A 22,519-nucleotide genomic window follows, 5' to 3' on the forward strand; every position below is an offset into this window, starting at 1 on the left:
CTCAAGCAGGTACTCTACACATTTTCACTTCTCAGAGAATTGCTTGTAATTTAGTTGGGTGTGAAGTTCCTACTTAAGCATTCATAATATGGTTGGATACAAGCTGAGATGCCATTGGAGGTTCTGTGGATTAAAAGGCTCAGACCTTCCCAAAAATCCTGCTCGTGTGCAGGGTGTTCAAAATCACTTAGTAGGACCACAGGCACAGAAAGTGTTCTCCAGGAATACAGAGGGCTCTAGATATTCACCACACAGATATGATGTTCATTCATTGGTCTGAAAAGTATTAACATCAGAAATAATTTTCAGTAAAGGCTGAAGTGTAGGGCCACAAGAATATTCTGTCCTTAACTCCAAGCTGGATAACTGGATCTCAGAAAGTCAACTGCTGGCACTAGAGCCTGAAGCAAAGGGGAGGGAATAGTCCTCCCTGGGACAGTCCTTGCTGTGACAGTGAGACCAGGTCAGTGCTGAGCACAGTGATGTGGTCACCAGGTACCTGAAGGGGGTACCTGAAGTCTCACACAGGTACTCTGTGCCAAGAAGCTGATTTAGGGCAATTCGAGCAGTATCAAAAGAGCAATTCATGAGGTTCCACAAGAGCCTAACATGGTAACTAAGGAAACCTTCTATCACTCGTTTCCCATGTCTTTGAATGTGGTTTCCTGATGTTTTTCTCTCTATAGGTTTATCAGAAGATGAGAGTAGCTTTTAGGCACATGTTGAGAGGTGCCAGAGCCCTTCTGGATGTTAATTCTCTGAAACTGTTGCTGCACAAGTTTTGAGGACTCGTCAGAAATACACTAATCTCTCCAACAGGGTCATGCCATGCCAAAGATTCCCTATTTCTCTGAGTTACAGAATGACTTCCTGACATCCTTCCCAGTCCTGTGTGCTTCCATCCATGCACAAGGCACTTCAAGGAAATAAAAAGCGCTTGAAAATCACAAAACCTTTCATATCCTCATCTGGAGGCAGCCTACAACAGACAACAGTGGTCAAAAGAATTTAACCACGACGTTTGGCAACCATGCTCCAGCAACAGGATAAATGTGATCAAGCAACTGAGAAGTAACAAAGCATTTGTCACTTAAACACTGGCACTCTGGCTCCCTGAATTCAGTTCAGTATTATACAAACACACACATACAGACTCCAGCACAGGGTAATCTTCACCCTTTACATGCTCAACACTCCATAATTAATGATGAAGTATGTTAAAAACTATCACAGCTGTTTTGCTTTCATGAGCTGCTTCTACAGAATGGATGTTGTATAGGTTTCATAACATGATTTTGCAAAACAAAGGATTTAGTTTTCATTCTTTATGTCTTACATTCCCTTTCCCTATTTATCATCAGTAACAATACAATTTCTGCATGTTACGCACAACAAAAGCAAGTGTTTAAAGGTCACCTTTTCAAATTAAAATGTAATAAAAGTTCTAATGCATTAAACTTGCAGTTCCCAAAGGATATTGTAAAGTCATGTAATGAACAGCATAATTCTGGGTGAGGAAGATCATGAATTACTATGACATACAGCTATGCAGGACAATGCAGTGGACCTGCTGATGTAATTACCATTGCATTTAAAAATCCACATCCCTGTTTCTGCCAACGCTGAGTCTGGCCACAATGTTTATTGGAAACTCTAACCAAATGAGCAGGGAAACTGGGCCTGACTTACCTGTGTTTCGCTCTGCGTATTCAAAAACTGAGATGGTGTCATCGACCAGGAAGTAGGAGATAATGAATTTCCGATCCTTGTCAATGGGACTGTCCGTGATGAATTTTGCACCAAAGTGCAGCGTGTTACTTTCCATGCCGTATCTACAAAAGGCACAGGAAAAGGTAAGAAATCAAAAACACAGCATGAGAAAAGGTTTCACCCCTAAGAGATGCCTTCCCCTGAGTTTTGTAACGTACATTAATTGTGTTATTCCTGGACCAAGAAGGGAAATGGCATAAGATTCACTACTTCATCAAAAACCATTTTCAGCTTAAATTAACAGAACCAGCTGGAGTCAGCCAGATAGAAAGGAATAATTTTCAGGGGAAAATTATTTCTCTGCCACAAATCTGGAATGAATTTGTATTCAAGTTCAGTTGCAAATCAAGCTCCAAGTTTCTTTCCAGAAAATTTATAAGGGAAGAACACATTTAGGCATTTATATTTACAAATTAAACTCTGAATAGCAATTCATACTAGGATTAGCTCCACAAATTCAGGTCCGCCAGATGATCTTACTAGTTGGATATTTGTTAAGTGATCGTGTTTTAAATAATTTGCAGTGACTCTATATGCGTTTTTTTAACAGTTTTCTTCTTTTACAGGTGTTCTACAGGTGAATCTTTGGCACAAGACTTTGCTCTTTTGGTTAGGCTTCAACAACTGCTGCCTGACAAACCATTTCATAATGAAATTAAAGGGTTACAGCTTTAAAAGGACTACAGTAAACTGCATGAAATTCAGCAGACAAAAAAAAAGTAAGTATCAGAAAGTCAAACACAAAACCAAATCTGTCTTGGACTGCTGGAACATACAAAATTCCTGACTAATGCTGGGACTAACATTTCCATCAGACTCCCACTGAAGACAGTAGAGGAAAGGAGGTAGGGGATGTAAAGGTCAGAATATTTGCCTTCTCCAAAGGGAAATTTTGCAGAGTTTGCAGAAAATTGCAGTACTGTATCACTAACTCAGGCCTCATGCACCTGTCCCTTAAAAGTCTGATGAGCTGTATATTTTGCTGAAGAAAATTACATCCCTACATAACATTTATCTTCTTCATGAAAATACCTAATTTAAAAAATTGGAATCTTTTTAATGCAAAATACCTGTCTTTTTCCAGGAATTTCCTGAAATCTTTGTGGGGAGCTTTGGGAAGCAGACTCTTACAGGAACACAGAGAATCCTCTTCAGAACCAAATCCAGTATAAGGAGGAATAGGTTTTTCTGGTTTTGGAGGTGGTGGAGCTTTATATTGAACTGGGGTGAAATCCTCTGCAATAAAGACAGCAAAACTTATTCATTACTGCTGTGATTAAGCCATTCTACTAAGAATTTAAACTTCCAATATGAATTAGAAGATTATTAGGCTATTTGTGTAACACAGCACTGATCAAAGTCAAACCAGGATCCCTCCTACTGTTACAGGGCAGAAAAAGACTCCATTGAGCTAACAGCAAATGTATTGTTTCTTCAAGAGTTTTAGGATTTCATCTATAATCTTAAATGTTTGAAAAATATCACTGACATACACAGGCAAAAGGAAAGATAAATAGAGTTTCAAAATGGGATAAAATAGTAAATTAAAAATTCTAAATTAATTTTTCAGTTTTATCCTTTGAGACAACATGATTAAGTAAATAATTGGCTTATGAGTTTCCTGCCCTCTGCTTCTGGCTAGAGGAAAATAAACACATAAATAAATAAAATTTTATTCATTATTTAAAATATACATATATAAGAAGTCTTTGGTACACTGAAGCCAATAGCTTCAGTCCACATTATTATATCCAGAATTTTGGAAGCTTTGTTTTTTTGGAAGCAAGTCCACTCTTGCAGTGATCAATGACAATCCCAGATACACAGCAGGAGCTTTCCTGGTTCAGCAGAGGCATTTCTGGTCAGGGACCTGCACTCAGTTCCCACAGAGGCTGTCCCTGAAATCTGTGCTTTCCTGATCCTCTTGATTCCTCTGCTGGTGAAAATCTTGCTGTACCATTTGGCCCCTTGTTGTACCCCTGCACAGCCCAGAACAGCGACACAGTTTTCTGCTTAAATGAGGTTAATGAAAAATGGAAAAGGTGGTAAGGGGGAAAACAAGTAACCTGGGAAAAGGTAAATGGACAAACTAGAGGGAACTGAGGACATCAGCCATAGGAACACAGGGTAATTCAGGTTGGACAGGACCTCGGGAAGTCTCTGGCAGGGTCTCCTGCTCAGCGCAGGGTCAGTTCCAGGTCAGGCCAGGCTGCCCAGGGCTGTGTCCAATTGGAGCTCAACACCTCCCAGGGCAGAGTCTGCACAGCCTGCCCCAGGGAATAAAGTTTTTCCTGATATCCTACTCTGACACTCTTTGTTTCCCCTCATGTCTGTTGTCTGGAGCCCCCTGCCATGTACCCCTGAGAAGGGTCAGGCTGCCTGGTCTCCCCACCTCCCCATGGATGGACATAACTGGCCACTCGGGGCTCTTCTCAGGCTGAACAAACCGTGGCCCCCAAGTGTTCCTCAGCCCTGACTGTCCTGGGGCCTCTCCTGAACTCGCCCTGGCTGGTCTATGCCTTTCCCGGCCTGACAGACCCAAAATGGGACACAGTGCCTTGTTTGGGTCTCACAGACAAAAGACAAACACATGAACCAAACTGGAAGAAGATGAACAATAAACCACAGTCAAAGGGACAAAGGCTGATATAAGTGACCAGTGTACAAAAGTGGATCACATGAAATAAAAGCTTTTCCTCTTTAAAACTTAACTTTTCTATCCAGAACTGAGGAGACATGAATAAACTAAACTCGTAGCTTGGGTTTTAGTGCCAATAGAGGAGGATGACAAAACTCCTGTCACTTGGAACACTGAACCAGTTTGTGATTAAGATGTTTTAAACATGGCTGTATGAGAAGATCAGAGCACAACATTCTTAAAATCTGATTTGCTTAGCAGCAGTGTGAGCTGAAAAAGCAAGCATTCAAATTTCAGAGTTTTGCTTTAACTTGAAAACACAATGACATCTCCTTTGGCCTTTACTTCTTAGAAGAACATGGTCTCACTCAAAAAGCTGATACTTACACCTGAATCAATGAAAAAGGGGGATTATAAAACCATGTTAACATTTTTCTCCATAAAAAATACATGTGCCCTTTCTGTGATTCAGAAGCAAAAAGACCAAGCCCATGTGCAAAATTCCATTTAGAAATTTTCAAAGCCATCTCCACCACAAAAGAGTGTGTGTGGGTATAAACACACTGCAAAATCATAGAATCATAGAATGGTTTAGGGTTGGAAGGGATCTCAAAGATCATCTAGTTCAAACTCCCCTGCTATGGGCATGGACAACTCCCACTAGACCAGGTTGCTCAGAGCCCCATCCAACCTGGCCTTGAACACTTCCAGGGATGGGGCATCCACAACTTCTCTGGGTAACCTGTTCCAGTGCCTTTCCATTCTCACAGCAAAGAACTTCCTCCAAATAAGTAACCTAAACCTACTCTCTTTCAGTTTGAAGTCATTCCCCCTTTCCTGTCATTACATGCCATTGGAAATAGTCTCTCTCCATCTTTCTTGCATCTTTCAGGAGGCCACAATTAGGGCATCCTGAACACTTCTCTTTTCCATGTTGAACAAACCTAATTCTCTCAGCCTTTCCATCCCTCTGATCATCTTGGTGGCCTCCTCCAGATTCAATCCAACATCTGTATGTCCTTCCTGTGCTGGGACCCCAGAGCTGGATGCAGCACTGCAGGTGGGGACCACCTGAGCAGAGCAGGGGGGCAGAATCCCCTCCTTGACCTGCTGATACACTGCTTTGGATACAGCCCAGGACATGGTTGATTTCTGGGCTACAAGTGCACATGGCTGGGTCGTGTCAGCCTCTCCTCCGGAAGCAATCCCAAGTCCTTCTGGCAAGGCTGCTCTCCATCTACTCATCCCCAGCTTGGACTCATACTGGAGGTTGCTCCAACACAGGTGCAACACGTTACACTCCGCTTACCAAATCTTACTAATTCCATGAGATTCCCTAATTCTACGAGATTCCCTACTTTCTATATCCTTTGCTACCAAAATTCCACACTTTCACAGCGCCACAGTGTGTAACTAATACAGGCAAATTCTGGATACCATAAACAAGGAGCCTGTAAATCGGCAGAGACGGAGGCACAGAGCAAACCGCGATGCCCGCAGGCACTGCACACCCCCGGGATTCCCACTCCCGAGCCGGGAAAAACAGCGCCGGGAAAAGCGGCACCGGGAGAAGGGGCGCCGGGGAAAACAGCACCGGGAAAAGCGGCACCGGGAAAAGAAGAACCGGGAGAAGCGGCACCGGGAAAAGCAGGCGGCAGCTCCGGCGCTCCCGCAGCGCCACCTCGTGGCAGCGCGGCAGGACGGCGGCGACACGAGCGCTGGGATGCTGCTGATCAGCCCGAGCGGTTATTGCTTAATTACGCGACATGTCTCAGCGCATTCCGGCACACACGAGCCCCTCCTCCTTGCTCGGTGTCCGCAGGTCCTGCCAGAAGTGCTCGGGACCCCTGGACGTAGAGAACAAGATGCTCCGGTCACAGTGTCTGCACATTCACACTCACGCATCAGGCATTCATTACGAAACATTTCCCTTTGTATACACTTTAGAACATGCAGATGAAAATTAGATATATAAACTAGAAGGAAACTACAAATTAAGAGGAATAGTGTGTCGCCCCTGGAGGGTATGTTAAATCCCTCACAACAAAAGCGTGGAGTAAATGAAGTCCAAAGAAAAGTTCAGCATTTTGGTTCCCATTGCAACCATGAAGTAAAATGACTTGGCTTTATTCATAGAATCATTATTTTGGAGTCCAAATATTCATCACTGCTAAATCATGTCCCTTAGTGCCACATCTACATGTTTTTTGAACACTTCCAGAGATGGTAACTCTACCGCTCTCCTGGGCATCCTCTTCCAGTGCTTGACAACCTTTTCAGTCAAGAAATTTTTTCTAATATCCAAACTAAACCTTCTCTGGCACAACTTGAAGCATTTCATCTGTCCTTTCACTTGCTATCTGGGAGAAGAGACTAATCCTCACCTGTCTAGATTCACTAAGGAGAACAGTGCAAACCTCCAGCCTTGTGCTACCTATATTTTCCAGGATTTTAGAGGATTATGTATTCAGATTCTCTCCTGTGAGTGAGGAAATTCAGAGAGAAATTGCCATGGAGAAATACAGCTTACAAAACTAGTCAAAAACTCACTTCTGCAACTTGCGAACAGCCAGCTACCTAAGCTGAAGACTCATTTCATCTTTGTTCTGCCACACAGCATGAGAGCAGAATCAGACAGGCACTTACATATAAAACACATTCTTCTCAAGGTGATCACTGGTGCTTAAGAAAATTACCTCTGTCCAGTCTGGCAAAGGAATCAATGCTCTCTCCTTCCAGGTTGTAGTACATTTATTGTGAATTTACAGCGGGGAGAGAGAGAGTAAACTGGAAGTTCAGGATTACAAATTTCTACTTCCAGAAAGAATAGCATGGGTATTTTTAACATGGACAGTTTCCCCCCTTGTTACTGCAATAACTAGGGGGTTATTTCATACTTGTAGCTTTCTCACAACATCAAAATCTGACTGAGATTTGAAGAAACGCTGGGAACTTCAAGAAACAAAACAGCTTCAGCCACATCTTTAGCATAAAAACAGTTTGAAAATTGCAAAGCCTTCTTAGTAAGGAAAACTAAATTCCTCAAGAAGAGTTTGTTGCCAGAGAGGCAGAATTAAATCTGCTCAAATGAACTGGCCAGCTTTCAATTTCAGTATACACTGAAAGATTCTGGTATACCAGATTACCTTCTGCCCTCATGAAAGAACTGTAGGAAAACCCTCATGTGCTACATAAGGCTATATTTCAAGGAAGAGTCAAGTGCCACATACTTTGGATTAGAGTGATAATCATACTGAATATCAGTATAGAGCAGGCAGGAAGAAATTCTACTTTCAGAGGAAGTGGCACCTCTGAGCTTTACAGGCAAGAATAGGAGAGGGAAATCCCACTGGACTTGAACAATATAAGAGGTGGTGATAACGTGGAGTGATGGCATTGTTAACATGATCTTCTCTACGTAAGAAGACGTACAACAAACAGTTGAGACCAGGTTTAATTGAAAGTCTATTTCACAGCTGAGGAAAGAAGTAAAATAAGAAGGTAATAAAGCCATCTTCAGAACTTTGACATGCAGGATTAAAGAAAATTTACTGCTCACAGAACTGTCCATGAAGCTGAAAGGTGACAGTGTTTATCCTGATTCAAAGTAAATCTCCATGTACAGAGTCTCATTTCATGATTAGTACAGTTACCTGAGGAAAAAAGGCATCTGAAGGTGCACAAGTATATTTAGAAGCTGCTGCTCAGCCTCCACCAAGTGTAGTGGAGGGGTTAGACAGCAGAGACACCGACCTCTGACAAGTCTGGTGAAAACTGGCAGCACGCTTTAATGCCTCGCTGAAGGGAAAGTAAGGAGTCAGCTGTTCTCCAGCAGCAGCTGCCTGGCCACCAGCACACATGGACTGTCCAGCTCATCACCCCACACACTGCCCTGCCCAGGCAGAGGGTCAGAGAGGAGCCTGAGAAATGAGGGGGTGGGAGGGTGAGGAGGGCTGGGACGGGAGAGGGATTGCAGGGTGCTGTGAACAAAAGGCAGAACACACAGGCTTGGGAGGTGCCGGGACAGTGAAGAAAGATCAGTAGAAAACCAGATTTTACCGGTTTTGTTCCTTCAGGAGTAATTTGTTTTTTAAGAAAGAACATTTTATACTCAGCTCTGTGCTAAGATACTCTATTAAGTGAGAAGGATGAGTATCAACTTCACCCCACTGCACATCAGCTTATTTCCCATTTCAGCAGGGCGACCACAGCACCCACACAGCTATAGAAGGTTTTTCTCCTCCTCTGAAGCTGCACTAACAAGTCTGGACAGGTAATATCACACATTAATGCACTTTCCCTTGCATTCATAGCACTTCTAAGTTCCAGTGATTAGCTTCCTATTGAAGGGCATAATCTATGTTTATCAATGGAAAAACTCTGCTTTTCACAAACATATTAAAACAGGCAAACCTCACATTGGAGATACACAGGATATCATAATCATGCTCTTCAAGACAAATCTAAAATACTCTTAATTCTCCCTAAAGGGCAAATTCCATAGGCAAGCCACTTCTGCTAAAACTGCAGACTCTCAAACAAATGGCAGCCTCTTTAATGGCTTTGGCAGAAAGGTACAAATTGAAGGGGAGTAATGTGAAAATACAATAACAAAACAGCTGGATTGATGCCATGAGGTGCTGAGGACTGTGCCTTGATGTAAGAACTAATTTATCCACTTGCTTACTCTTGCTCAAGTAAATGGTCTCCCTGGATTTGAGCTGCAATTAAGAATGTTTCAGTGTTTAATTGGATTGGAGAGGAATGTTGAGCACTTTGTGGGACTCAGCCCACTGAGAGTACCTTGTACATCCACCAGACACAAACAAAATATGTAACTCATCAAGAGTAAAAGGTAGACACTCACTTTTCTCTCTCAAAACGTGTTTCTAAGCTAAAACCTACTCTGATTCTACTTGTGGTCCCCTTCTAGTTAAAAAGTCATACCTATATTTTCTTAGTATTGATGGGGCAAACAAAGTGAGTGAATTTCTTCTCTCCAATAAAGTGTGTATTTTCTGTGAACAAGACAGGTTGTATCAAGTTGGATGGTTTTTCGTGTTAGCCACAGTGTCTGCCATTACGTATCCTTAAAGGTCTGTGTAAAACACTTCCCATCTCCCAAAGGTCTCAGCTAGAGCACATCTTTGTGGGTTTTGTGTCAAGGAGGCAGAGAAACTGGAGAGAGCACTAAAAAAAATTATCACAGATAAAAATAATGGATTATGGAGAAAGAGTGAAAGGTTTCTCATAGCAGCAAATGGCCCAGGGAGGGGGTAGGGTGGTAAGGTGGTGTGTTGGAATAGTGCTTAAATATGTACAAGGTTGTCATTAGAAGAGGATACTGAGCAGTTCTTCTCCAGGTCCAACAAAGGTAAGACAAAAATGTACCCTCTCAGTTTACACAGAGTAGCTATTAAACATCATTTCTCACTATGAGGTTTGGACAAGACACCTCAGGAGGCAAAGAAATCTCCTTTACTGGAGAATATTGATTAAAGGCCACACAAACATCTGTCAGTGACCATCTACGTATATGCACTACCCTGCCTCAGGACAATGGGAACTGGTTAAATCACCTACAGCCCCAATTTTCTTAGAATTCTGCACATCAGCAACTTCTGACTCCTCCTAACTTGCAAATCATCTGACTTTAACATCCAGGGACATAACTAGTAATTACTGAGCCAGCATTAGAGAAGGGGAAGAGCCTTTGGGTTTGACTAATGCTTGGTTGCGCTGCTTGTTTGATGCAGGATGGTCAGCTGCAGCTCATTTACTGCCTGCCCTGAGTAAGAAATCCCCATTCACAGTTCCAGGATATTTTGCTTAGACAGGATATTGCTGCCAAGCAGTGGCTTTGGCTGAAGAAATTCTCAGGGAAGAAGCCCCTGTTTTGCACCTCTGGAGTTAGACTCCTATTATTGTAGATTCTTACAGGTAATACTATGGTTATTGGACATGGCTCCTTCACACACTGGTTATATTAGAACAGAGGGGTTTTGATACAGACATGCAAAGGTGTTATTAAAAGAGTCCTAATGAGGTATGTTTCACCAATTAAAAAATTTAGTGTTTGAATGGCAGAGCTACATCATGTAATTCCCCCAGTGCAGCAGACAGGCTCTGTTCCCCACGCCAGCTGATCACAAGCTAAGGCAGAAGAAATAGCCTACTCCAGTATTTTGTTTCACAATATCAGAGAGAGAGAGGCCATAGTAGAAATCTTGAACCATATCTGAAAAGTCAGTTGCTTAGTTATATTTGTTGAATGAATAAGCTGCCAGAAAATAACTAAGTCATTTTTGCAGGAAAATGTCCATGATGGAACCATTAGCAAGTCCAACTGAGGACATTCAAAGACAGATAAATGAAAACTGCTATTGTTATTCATTTCCAAAATGCTTTTCCATTATGGACAGAGTTGCTAAATGTTTCCAGAATTCAGTGCTGGAACTTCACAGGGTGCATACTCTAATGGCCCAGAGTACACAAAACTGCATTGTAAGAACCAAGAATGTGATAGTCTAATACTGTCATGTCAGAAAATCTTATTATGTGAGGATTCTGACATCCATACAAAATGAAACATATGGGGAATAATTGAGCTCATTCTACTTTCCCGCTCATTACATGTTCTTTATTATTTTCTGACTGCAAACACAGCTATTGGCACAGGAGCAGGAAGGAGAGGAGAAGAAATGGCAGCCTAACCATATGACTATTCTGTCATTGTCATTTTAAAATAGAGGCAGTTAGGAAAAGAACATGTGCGTTATGTGTTAGTTTTCAATGGAGTAACACATAAGAAAGCTCTTCAGGATCACCTGCAAAATTACTGCTTTGCTGCTAATGGCCTACAACAGATTGTTATTGCTAAATGTTTTAATGAACATGTTTTGTCAGTAATAAAATTTGAAGACAGCTCTGTCAAACTCGGGAGTATAAAAATGCTCATAAGGAAAGGATAATTATCACTACTTACCAATTCCGTACTTTTTCCTGTAATATTCTTTAGTGAATTCATCACAATCACAGATTACCATCTTCCTTCCCCAAACATTAATTACTGCCCCTATTTTCAAGTCACAGTCTTTGTAAAACTCCTGACGCACCGCTCCTGTCTAATAAAAGAGGGAACATTCATACAGGGGCTCCATAAATCTCAGAATCCCACAACCTTTTTTAAAATCCAGGTCATTTAATGCATGTGATTTAACACATAACCTTTGAAGTCCATTTGCAAATATAGTTCACCCCATGTTAAGTCACTTCACTTTTACAAATGAGGGGTTTACATGAAGTAAACCTCGGGAGTTTGCATTTGAGCTATTCTCTGGTGGCAGCATGATTCTATAAATAACCCTCTTTGTTGTAGAGGATAACAACCACCAAAATTACAAAAACTGCTATGAGGATATTCACCAGCTGGAGGCATTCAATAATATATGACCTGCAGAGGGTCCCGAATGTACCAGCCTTTGTTTCTTCCTGACCTTCCCAACACATTGAGAAGAGTGTAATTGGTGACGGTGCCCGGCTGATACATCTCAGTGGGAGCATCCTGCAAGAGAAGAGACCAGCTCTTCAGAAATACAGGTAACAGTGAAGAAAGAGAACTCTGACCTTAGAACTAGCGGGTTTGTTATAGACTGTTATTGTAGTATTTTCCTGGGAGAATTTTTAGTAAGTTCTAAGGTAAGATTACAGCACCAAACCCAAAAGCCAGTCAAAAGCCAGAAGCAGCATCCAGAATTTCACTGTGCACCCAAAGGTAAAGTCTCTTTTTTTCTTTGGAGCAAACAGAAAGCAAAGGTCAGCACATCCAAAGTACCACATCATTGTCAACATCTGCTCTAAAGGTTATTATTTTCATTGGCAATAATTATAAAAACATACAAAGAAACATTCCAGGTTGGTCTGAACTAATGCACAAACATAGGAGATTCAAGTCAGAATGATTCTGTTAGCTAAATCATTTGCATATTTGTTTCTTTTGTGAGTTTCAAAATTAAAGTAGTAATTTATCCCAGGAATACATTACAATTCTTTAAAATGATGAATTAACTGCTGGTGCATGGTAATCAAAATGAGTTATTTTTCCATACCACCTTCCCTGAAAACCAATTTTTGACTGATCTCTTTAAAATTTCCAGAGGAAGAAGTCAGTCCTTAAAATTGCAACATGGCACTTCAGTGGTAGAAGGAATCTTATAACATAGTGCCATTGATAAATCAGCATCTCAAAACACAGGATGCACAAGGTGAGAAAAGTGTAATATTTTGCTGTTAGGTTTTTACTACAAATTCTCATGCACATCTATGGCATCACAAATAGATTATCAGAGTTAGAAGGAAAGGAGGGAAAGATTCTCAGTATTTTACTCCATCTGTGGGCTGATATTATTCCAACATCAGGATCTGTCTGGAGTGACACAGAAGTGTATCCAGATCATTAATTTCATAATCATAACAGGTTACAGAGGACTCAAGCCCTTTGATGATTTTTCTGAGAGGAGTCTTTCTCACATAAGCATGTGATTAATGCCCAACAAAGATTATTGATGGATTCCTATTGATTTTAACCAGCTTTGCTTAAGGTCCCAAATCCAGAAACTCAATTTTAAGAAATCATACTAGATTGGCTACAAAGAGGTATGAGTACTAAAATCGACTTTTCCAAAGGTTGCAAATATAAACCATGGATCAAATCTGAATTCACCTCAGTTTTATATGAACTTATCAATATCAATTAATTTTCTGGACTTCCATTACTGCAGAGCTTTATTAGTAGATTTACCTTAATACACTAATATAGGAGAAAGAAAATCATAGGACCTCTGTGCTTTACTTTAAACATGACAAGCCTAAATCTATTTTTCCATCATTTACTAAGTTAGTATATAAATATATGTGCAAAACCTAAATCATGCAATTATAAATAATACTCTGAAAACACTTTCTAAATATCATTACAATCCTAGTAGAGCATTTTCAAAACAAGGCATTCAATATTTCTTATTTAGTAGAAGAATTCAAATGACGTTGAAATTTTCACTCCTCACCTTTGGCAGCTTATCTCTTTTGAGGAAAAGTGGAACCACATCCCGGCCTGAGTTTTCTGGTAAAACTTCTCTTATATCAATTGTATCATCAGACAAATAATAACGAAGAACAAGTTCTCGTGGGCCATAGTACTGGCATTCTGAGTCACTCCAGACGCAGCTAAAACCTAAAACTTGCCCATCGTACTCCAGAAATTGTTTCAAAGTGTCGAAGCGCTCGTAAGGGTGCAATGGATTTGTGCTGTCCAGAAGCCGCTGAGAAAGAAGAAGTTAAGAAAAACACATTTTTAATTATTTGTTCTGAAAAACAAGATAACAACAGCGTGATACGAACCTTAAAATACGAGTTTAGGATTTTCAAATGATCCCACACAATTACAGTACAGGAAAGACTATTTATGCCATTACCAAGGAAGTGTTTACAGGGTTGCTGTGCCTTCAGAAAATATATGAAAACAATTTTGGATTGGTTTTATTCCTTGCTTTTCTTGCAGTAAGGTGCTTCAGATCAGAGAATTGTTAAATTATTTATAGTACAGCTCGCATTTTCCACAAATTGCCCATGGTAATCAGATGGCTACAACTCCAAATAGCATCCCCCTTCCTGATTTACTTCCTTCAGAATTATTTCTTATATATAATGTGGCATAAAGAATTGATTATTTCTTTTCCCTTCAGTACTTTTTGTCTTTTAAGTGTAAAACACAGTTTATCAGCTTTTGATTCATGTGCTGCAGCTGGCAGGTACTGGGCATGTATGTTGGTCTGGAAGGGAACAGCAAATCTCCAACAAAAGTCACGTTCCAGATGATGTGACCTGTGACAAGGTGCTGCCTACAGCCACGGTTGCTGCAAAACCAGTGACATTGCAATAAACTGGATCCCAGGATGATGAACCAACCCAAGGACTGCATTTATACATTGTCAGTTCACTTACATAAATGGTGAACAGGGTGTTTTTCCTAAGTCAAAATCCGTCACATCCAAAGGGCATTAAAAAGGGCAGTACAACCCTTCCAATCTAAAAAAAATCTACAAAATAGCTTCCAAAGAAGAATGGTGACAGACATTGATGGGACAATGTAAGCTGAACTGTTTGAATCATTGAATCATAGAAGGAATCACAGAGTCACAGAAAGAACTGTTGACTGTGGCAGTTTTTATCATTGTCTAAATTTTTGTTATATTCCCGAATACAACTTCAGACCTTAAAAATCTGAGAGAGACAAGGTCTATTCTTTCAGAGCATCAAATCTTAAAATAAGGAGAGCAGAACCAAGTTTTGCCTGCCAATATCCCTGTTGATCTGCAGGACTTTTTCCATTTCAGCCATAGATGCTCCAACTCAGTTGTTTCCCTTCTACTTGTCCTCTTTGCTCCTTCCTCAACCTTAAAGATGCAACAAGTAACCAAACATCACCACAGAGCCAGGTAACATCACCTATGGGACACCATCTCCAGAAATATGGCAGGAATTTCTTCACAGAAAGGGTTGTTTAGCATTGGAAGGGGCTGCCCAGGAGGGTGGTGGAGTCACCATCCCTAGACATGTTCAAGGAACTGCTGGAAGTGATACTTTGTGCTCTGGTCTAGTTGACAAGGTGGTGATTGTTCAAAGGTTGGACTTGATGATCTCAGAGGTTTTTTCCAACCTAAATGATTCTGTGAAATGTGAATCTAAGTGGTTTGCTGCACTTTACACTGGGGTCATTTTCTATGCCATCACATTTCTTACTTTCCTTCATACCTTCATTTTCTGGCCACCTATTAGGAGTCTGGTGCAAACCAATCTAACTTTGCTCAAACCAGTCCAGAGCAATCAAAAAAAAATTACCTTCCACAAATTGGGCACAGAAAAGTGAGAGCACAAGGCAATCAGAATTTGCTAGATAACTTCTGTAATTTCTCAATAACTGAGAACACGAAGACATAGATTTTAGTAAATTTTATCTTCTGATGCTCTTATTTATCAAATCTTTTTCCCCTCTTCCTTTTTCTTTAGGTACAAATATGCACAATATTTGACTGTTTTGCTTGTTATAAAAAAAAAAACCCAAACAAAATCTAAGCAGGTTATACAGAACCATACATAATGTTGACACAGTCTGACAATATCAGACAACTCAGCATGTGTTAATATCTACAGCTGTTACCTGCAAAGCCTGAGTAAGGGAAAAGTAACCCAGGGCCAGTTTGAATCACAATACAGAACCAGGAGATGTATTACAAATGCTGCAAAAAGGTGGCAGCATGAAGGAAGATAAACCAACATGTTGGCCTGAGAGTGCCTCAGAGATGTGGAAATTGTCCTGCGCATCTCAGTCACAGTCACCTCACATTTTTGCTGCTGAGACCTGCAGCAGTTTGCTCAGTAAGAGCATTAAGCTGAACACAGCAGACAAAGGAGTATTTGCTGCTTTCAGAGGACCAGGCTGGATCTGTCACAACAAGCTGCATATCATGGGCCTCTGTACTACCAGAGTCAGGTCAAGTGCCACCTGCACTCATATTAATCAAGAAAAAAAGAACTGGAAGAAACATTATTCCCTGTGGAAAAAAATCACTCCCATCACTGTTCCCAGGAAGAAAAAAAAGGACCCCAAACACTGCAAAGGGGAATCCACAGAGCACATAGTTGTGAGAGAGATTTTCGGAGGAGGTGTATCTGTGTGTGTATATGTGTTCTCATATACTTATAAAAGAGGGAACTACCTTCAAATAAAACCTCATGAGTCTTAAAACTGCAGAGCTCTGGGTTCTGTAAGGCAGAAGAATTTGCTTTATACATGCAAAGAGCTGTTAAAAATGTGGGGCATATAGAAGAAAGATGACAAATTAATAGAACAAGGGAGCCTGCAGGAAGCCAACGGTGTGGCTGAACCACGATTCCAATTAGATCTTCCTTTAAACACTGTAAAAGTGTTTATTACCATCAAATTAGCTCAAGCAAAACCGTAAGAAGAACATGTGGTAAGTACACCTTTATTTTCCTTTTCAGTTTAATACTGAAAGGTTTATTTTATTTTTCCCAATTAATTTTGTTCTGTTTTAAAATGTGTGAGAACACATCAGGAGAAAATCAGTTATATTTAATTATATAGTACAATGAGACATATACCAAAATTTTTAAAAGTAAGTTTTATCCTGGGATTTATTATGTTGGAATAGCTGCTTTCTATTGTGTTTTAAAGAAATAACTTTTATAAGGCATATTAATAGTATCAAGTTTTCACTCCTACTGCCTCATCTGACCTGTTGTCTCTCTGTGATGTATGGGTCTGCTGGACGAGTTCCAGGAGGATTTACTCTGATTCCCATCTTCTTCAGGAAATTTTTTGTATACAGGTCACAATCTACAATCTTAAATATCCGAGAATAAAAGTTTACGTCTATGTTGATATTGAAATGATGTACAGTATAGAACTGGTCTTCATGAGGAGGTGGAAGTCGAATCCGATGCCGACGAAGAATAGTTCCTGTGAAAGGGGGATAAAACTTGTCAGTATTTTTAAATACCTGATGGGAGGAATGAAGAAGATGGTGCCAGGCTCCTCTCCATTGTGCCCACTGACAGGATGAGAGCCAATTATAAAGTACAAAATTCCATCTGAACACACAAATCCACTTTTTTACAGTGAGGGTGATCAAATACCAGAACAGACTGCTCAAAAAGGTTGCAATGCCTCCATTCTTCAAGATACTTGAAACCAACAGGACACGGCCCTGGGCATCTGGCTCTGACTGATTTCTGCTCAGAACAGTGGGGTGGACTAAACAATCTTAAGGTGTCTTCCACCCTCAACATTTCTGTTACTACTATTCTAATACTACAAGTATTTAAAAAAAAAACCTTACAAAAATATTAGAATCAACTTACAAGCTACATCTTTAGTAGGTTAAACCAGTTTGTAAGCCGTATATTAAAGACAGGTATGCAGCTGCATGTAGGAACACATATGGTTTATTCCAGGTTTGCAAAGAACAGCAGATTGGTCCAGCTAGGACTGAATTGTTTTATTCAACATTATGAGAGAACAAAAAGGACAATAGTCAAAGTTTTGCCATAATCAATACCTCAAATATTGCTGTGAAAATACCCTGTAGAAAATAAAAAGATGGTCCAGCGTTCAACCTCAGGCTCTTTGTTGTGCTTATCAACCCAGACACCCTCAAGACCAGCTTTACAATGTGTATACACCCACTGGCTATGACCAGACAGGAACCACCCACCCATAATATTATAATAATTACTTGCCACATAGGTTCCCAACAACTCTGAAATGACAGGAACTGTAAAAGGTGTTGTGATTTAAAGACAAACACAGTAAACACTTGAAAAATTACAAAACTAAAAGTAGTTCCAATACCAATGTGTTAATACAATAATAGATTATTAGACAAAATTAGCTGAAAGGTCTATCTCATTATCACTCACTACAGAACTGGATCTCTTTCCAGTGCCCTTTTAATAAGTATCTGGTTTGGTTTCCCACTGAGTCCTGTTCGATGCTTTTCTAGCACTGCTGATTTGTTTCAGAGGTAGGTGAGGGTGGAGTGGGGCTTGGGGACAGAGGGAATAATGAGAGGTGGAGCAGGAGGAAAATATCACTGAGTGCCTTGTTTGTTGTTTGAAGGGCCTTATTCTTAAGTTAGTTGTGGAAATTTTTTCTTGTTCATTTTCTTTCCCTATGGACTAATTTGTATGAAATGCCTTTCATTACTATCCGAGTTGTTTGCTAAATTCTAGTTCCTGCAATGAAAACTTGTCCCTAATTTTTTCAGGGGAATAAAGCAACAAAGCAGATTTCTTCTTTGTTCCCATTAAAATAATTATTTAGGACCTGTTCAGTGTCCTGATGTTTCACATGTACCAGGTCTAATGTCCTGGTTACTAATATTTGACTGTTAAACATATTTTGTCCTCTATCTACTTAAATATATTATATACCTATTTAAGATGCACTCTCACTAAAATATGTTAGAAAGGGTGAAAATTTAGCACATTTTAACATGATGCAAAATTGCATTGCGTTAGCATTAACAAAAGCACATACTTTAATAATCCTCAGGTCACTCCTACAAAAATCAACAGATAATGTGCCAAGCTAGAACATGCAAATCTTGCTGAATCATAACTTTAGTGAAAATACAATAGTTGACAATTTTCTAATACAGGATGTTTTCTGAAGGTATATTCGACTCAGATTTGCTGAATAAGCCTTCAGTCAGTTTTTATATCACTTTTCAGGGTAAAATACACAAGCCCATTTTATTCTGAGGGATAAGAATTTCTTTCCTAATGGAAAATGTCTTGCAGAGATAATACCTGTAGCAATCCTTTGCCTTTATTAGATATCACTGTGCCTGACATACACATGTATAGGATACATTTTATACTGTTGAAATGGAAATTTATCAATGCTTTCCTTTACTGTGCTCTTGGAAAGTGACTTGGGGTACTGCTTTTCTCTGACAGTGGTGGTGGCATTGAGTTCCCACATCATAATTTGTAGCATATCTTCTTGTCTCTAGGGGCTTCTGATTATTTGGCAACCACAGCAGCTGCTTAAGGAGACCTCCCTGGTAGTGAAGGCCTTTGACAATGAAGCTGGTCAGCAAATCATTTGGTTTCTGCTGTTTCCCTGCTCTGCAGAAGAAATTAAGTGGTATCCAGAGTTCCCTCAGACCAGCTCTCTGACTCTCTGCACAACTCAAGAGTGCATTAGAGAGAGGAGAATGAGTAACACCTGGAGTTTGTACACTCTTTGCACAGAAAGGAGGAGAAGACACCACTACTATTCCTGCAACACAGGGAGTTCACCCCAATAAACAAGAAGGCTTCTTACATTCACTTATTCAGCCATCTCAGAACGTAGCAAGGTCATGATTTGGCCACCATCAAGTATGGCAAAATCACAATTATTTCAAGGCCTCAGGGGAGGCTTAAACTCTCAGATAATTGGTTCTATTGGAAGAGCTGATTGAAACTTCATTTTCCTGCTTGTACTTTCCATCCAGCCGGCCTTGGGAACCCATCCAGCAGGCAGCTCCACTCTCTTTCTCAGCTGGATGACCTTGGGGAAACCAGCCAGCTGCTCCACTCTGCTCTGGCTTGCAGGGTCTGGATTGCATTGGAAGCTACAGTCAATCCCATGGGAACAGAAATGACCTTTTGATAAGACATTATCAGCCAGCCACAGTCTTGTTCACTGGGAATTAATGTACAAAACACTTAAACTGCCATATCTAGCCTGGCTCTCTATGGGAGAATTTCTTTATATATTGAAAGAATGATCATCATTCTGGCTGTGGAAGAAGCATGTGGTTGAGTTCACTGTCCTCCTCTTCACTCTGTACTCCCTTATCTTTATTTGGGTCTTGTGCACTGTTTTGTTCTGGTGTTTTTTCCTTTGATTCTGTTTTCTCAAGTTCAGGTTGGCCTCTGCATTCCTTTCTCTATTTGTGCAGATTTCTACTAATGTTTCTAAAATCTTCCAGTTTCCAAAATTAAATGAAGTTTAAATTTCAGTTATTTAGTAGCAACCTTATATGTCCAAGTTCACAGCCAAGTACACCAGCCAATTTTTTGAAGCAGTTTTTAAAGTCCTTGAAACACATTTCTCACAGATTATTCACTTTGTCACTCTGAAATTTTGATCAATGGTAAAAGCACATTTTCTGCCTTTTTTTATCTCTGAAGCCAATTTGTTGTAGTTTTGTAAATTCATAATAAAATTTAGAAATTCTTCTAATTTTTTTTGACAACTATTTCTTCACCAGATCTTCCTGCAATCTGTAAGCCTCTCCAAGTTTCTTTTTGCAAAGCCACAACTAGAACAGTACAGTGGGACTATTGCATTTCTGCAGTCCCCCCATTCCCAGGAACACCCATTCAGACCATCAGAGTCTCATCTGTGGGTTATGGCACAAGCACTGGTAACCTCCTGGCCTCAAGGCATTCACCAGCCAAGCTAAGAAGATCTACCCCACTCTTCTCTATCTTCTCTCCAAAAAGCCTCCTGAGAACAGGATTTCAGCTGTCTTTTACATCTTTTCTGCCAGGGCAAATGTCCAAGTTAAGGTCACCACCACCTTCTGCCTTCAACAGTTCAATTCCACTTTATCCATCACTGGTTTTTGCTGTTCCTCCCTCCTGCCACACTAACTCTCCAGCTGTTCATGTAGACTGAGCCTATCCTGCTCCTAATGTCCCCACATTTCTTTCTTCACCCACATCCCCACACCTGTGCTCCCTTCTTCAGTGCTGTTTGCCTTTCAACAACCCAAGCTCTCCTACAGTTGAACTCTCCTCTACAAATCTCTGGAATTTTAATTAACTGCAAAGTTGTATTTCAGCAGATGTGTAGAAGACAGCATTATGGTTAAGATCCTGAACTTCAGCTCAGTTCAGTTCCTCATCCTTTTATGACCTTTTCTGTGTGATCATGGCTAAGATTTTCATTCCTTTGTACTTCAGTTTACCAGCTTCACAATGTAGGCACTTACACTTCTGTCATTCTTGAGCTTACAAATTCCCAGTCAGGATAAGGAATTTGAATAACATAAGACATAAATATAAATAAGGTACATAGAAATATAGATAGATAGATAGATAGATAGATAGATAGATAGATAGATAGATAGATAGATATAGATAGATAATTATAATAAAGGAGGAAAGGACAATTTTTGATTGAAAATGCAGTAAGATTATCAGTTAATGATTTGGGATTTTTTTAAAAGAAACATTACTTTTGCATATATTTATAACAAATATTTAGTGCCTTTAACATAACAACTTTGTCACTGGTCTTTGGGTAGGGAGCATGAAGTCAATGTCCAAGTGTATGTGAGTAGAGAATCCTCTGATAGGCATCTCCACCACCTTTTTCACTCTACATCATATTACTCTTTAGGATAAAAAGAATATTTATTTAGATTATTATGATAAAGTAGAGGCTCCAGAACTATTAATCAACTGAGAATCCTAAACACTCTCCAAACAGTCCTTGGGCCTTGCAAACTACAGTCTTTTCCTTCTTAAGCACAATCAATACACAAAGCTTCCTTACCAGCCCAGATAGTAGCGACAAATAAGTTAAGTGCACTTTTGAGATCCTGAAATGTTTCTTTTTAATCCATCAGTTAAATATATTGTGTGTATCCCACATAAAGTACTCTGACAAAGTCTTAGAGGACTTCAAAACAGTCTTGCATGCAAGAGTAAGAAAATTCTTGTTTAATACCATTCAGTTAATTTTAGATCTGGCACCATAGATGACTCCAACAATTAACACGAGTTACAACTAAGGAAACAAGGGGAAATTGTAGCCTTCCTGTCGCTCCAGGAACAGGACTAGACTGCCAGGAATATCGGGGCTGAAGAGATAGTTTGCAACCCATACCACAAAGACAATGAAAATAACTCACTCAAAGGAATTACCTTCAAATTTGCTTTATCCTGCTCTAATGAATCTGGATTCTGCTTTCAAAGGTGTCACCTCTCCCTCTCAGGTTAACTGTGCTTCCTGTGTCAATGAACATTTGTTCTAAGCCACAAAATTCAGAAACAGCCACTTTCAGTCCCGTGACACACAAGTCAAGGAAAGCCTAAACCTGGTGATGTCTTCCATGTCATGCAGTTGGGTGCAGAGAGGGGATAAGCAGATATATGTTTCCAAGAAAAGAGCTCCAACATGCTATTCTTCACATCTTTAAAAAGAACTTGCCCAGGAAGGTGTAGGATGAGGTTTCTCTGCATTCAGAATGAGTCCCTGCTAACGAGCCTACAAGAATTCTGGCAAGAACTACTCAACACAGGGAGAGCAGAGCCTGAAGCACTGGTTTAAGAAGAGATTCATGGGCAATTTTATCCCAGATCTAACAGTAATGATATACTTAACACCTTTAAATATCCCAGAATCACAGAATATGCTGAGCTGGAAGGGACCAATCAGTGTCATTGAGTCCAACCCTTGGCCCTGCACAGGAAAGCTCCAACAATCACACCATATGCCTGAGGCTGAGGGAGCTGGAGTTGTTTAGC

The 22,519-nt window shown here is 40.2% G+C and overlaps 1 protein-coding gene across 2 annotated transcripts in view; it reads right to left on the reverse strand.

Moving 5' to 3' along the window:
* EFHC2 (EF-hand domain containing 2) overlaps positions 1-22,519 on the reverse strand; it is a 60,724-nt gene that overhangs the window by 22,372 nt on the left and 15,833 nt on the right. For both annotated transcript variants that reach the window (XM_071573561.1, XM_071573549.1), the window contains exons 4-9: positions 16,726-16,949; positions 13,474-13,728; positions 11,862-11,972; positions 11,394-11,532; positions 2,841-3,006; positions 1,690-1,832 (exon numbers count right to left, since the gene is read on the reverse strand). In XM_071573561.1, the coding sequence (XP_071429662.1) occupies positions 1,690-1,832; positions 2,841-3,006; positions 11,394-11,532; positions 11,862-11,972; positions 13,474-13,728; positions 16,726-16,949 (1,038 nt within the window). The remainder of the gene's footprint in view (positions 1-1,689; positions 1,833-2,840; positions 3,007-11,393; positions 11,533-11,861; positions 11,973-13,473; positions 13,729-16,725; positions 16,950-22,519) is intronic.

Source organism: Pithys albifrons, chromosome 1 (assembly GCF_047495875.1).
Source record: "Pithys albifrons albifrons isolate INPA30051 chromosome 1, PitAlb_v1, whole genome shotgun sequence".
In the NCBI taxonomy this organism is placed as follows: Eukaryota; Metazoa; Chordata; class Aves; order Passeriformes; family Thamnophilidae; genus Pithys; species Pithys albifrons.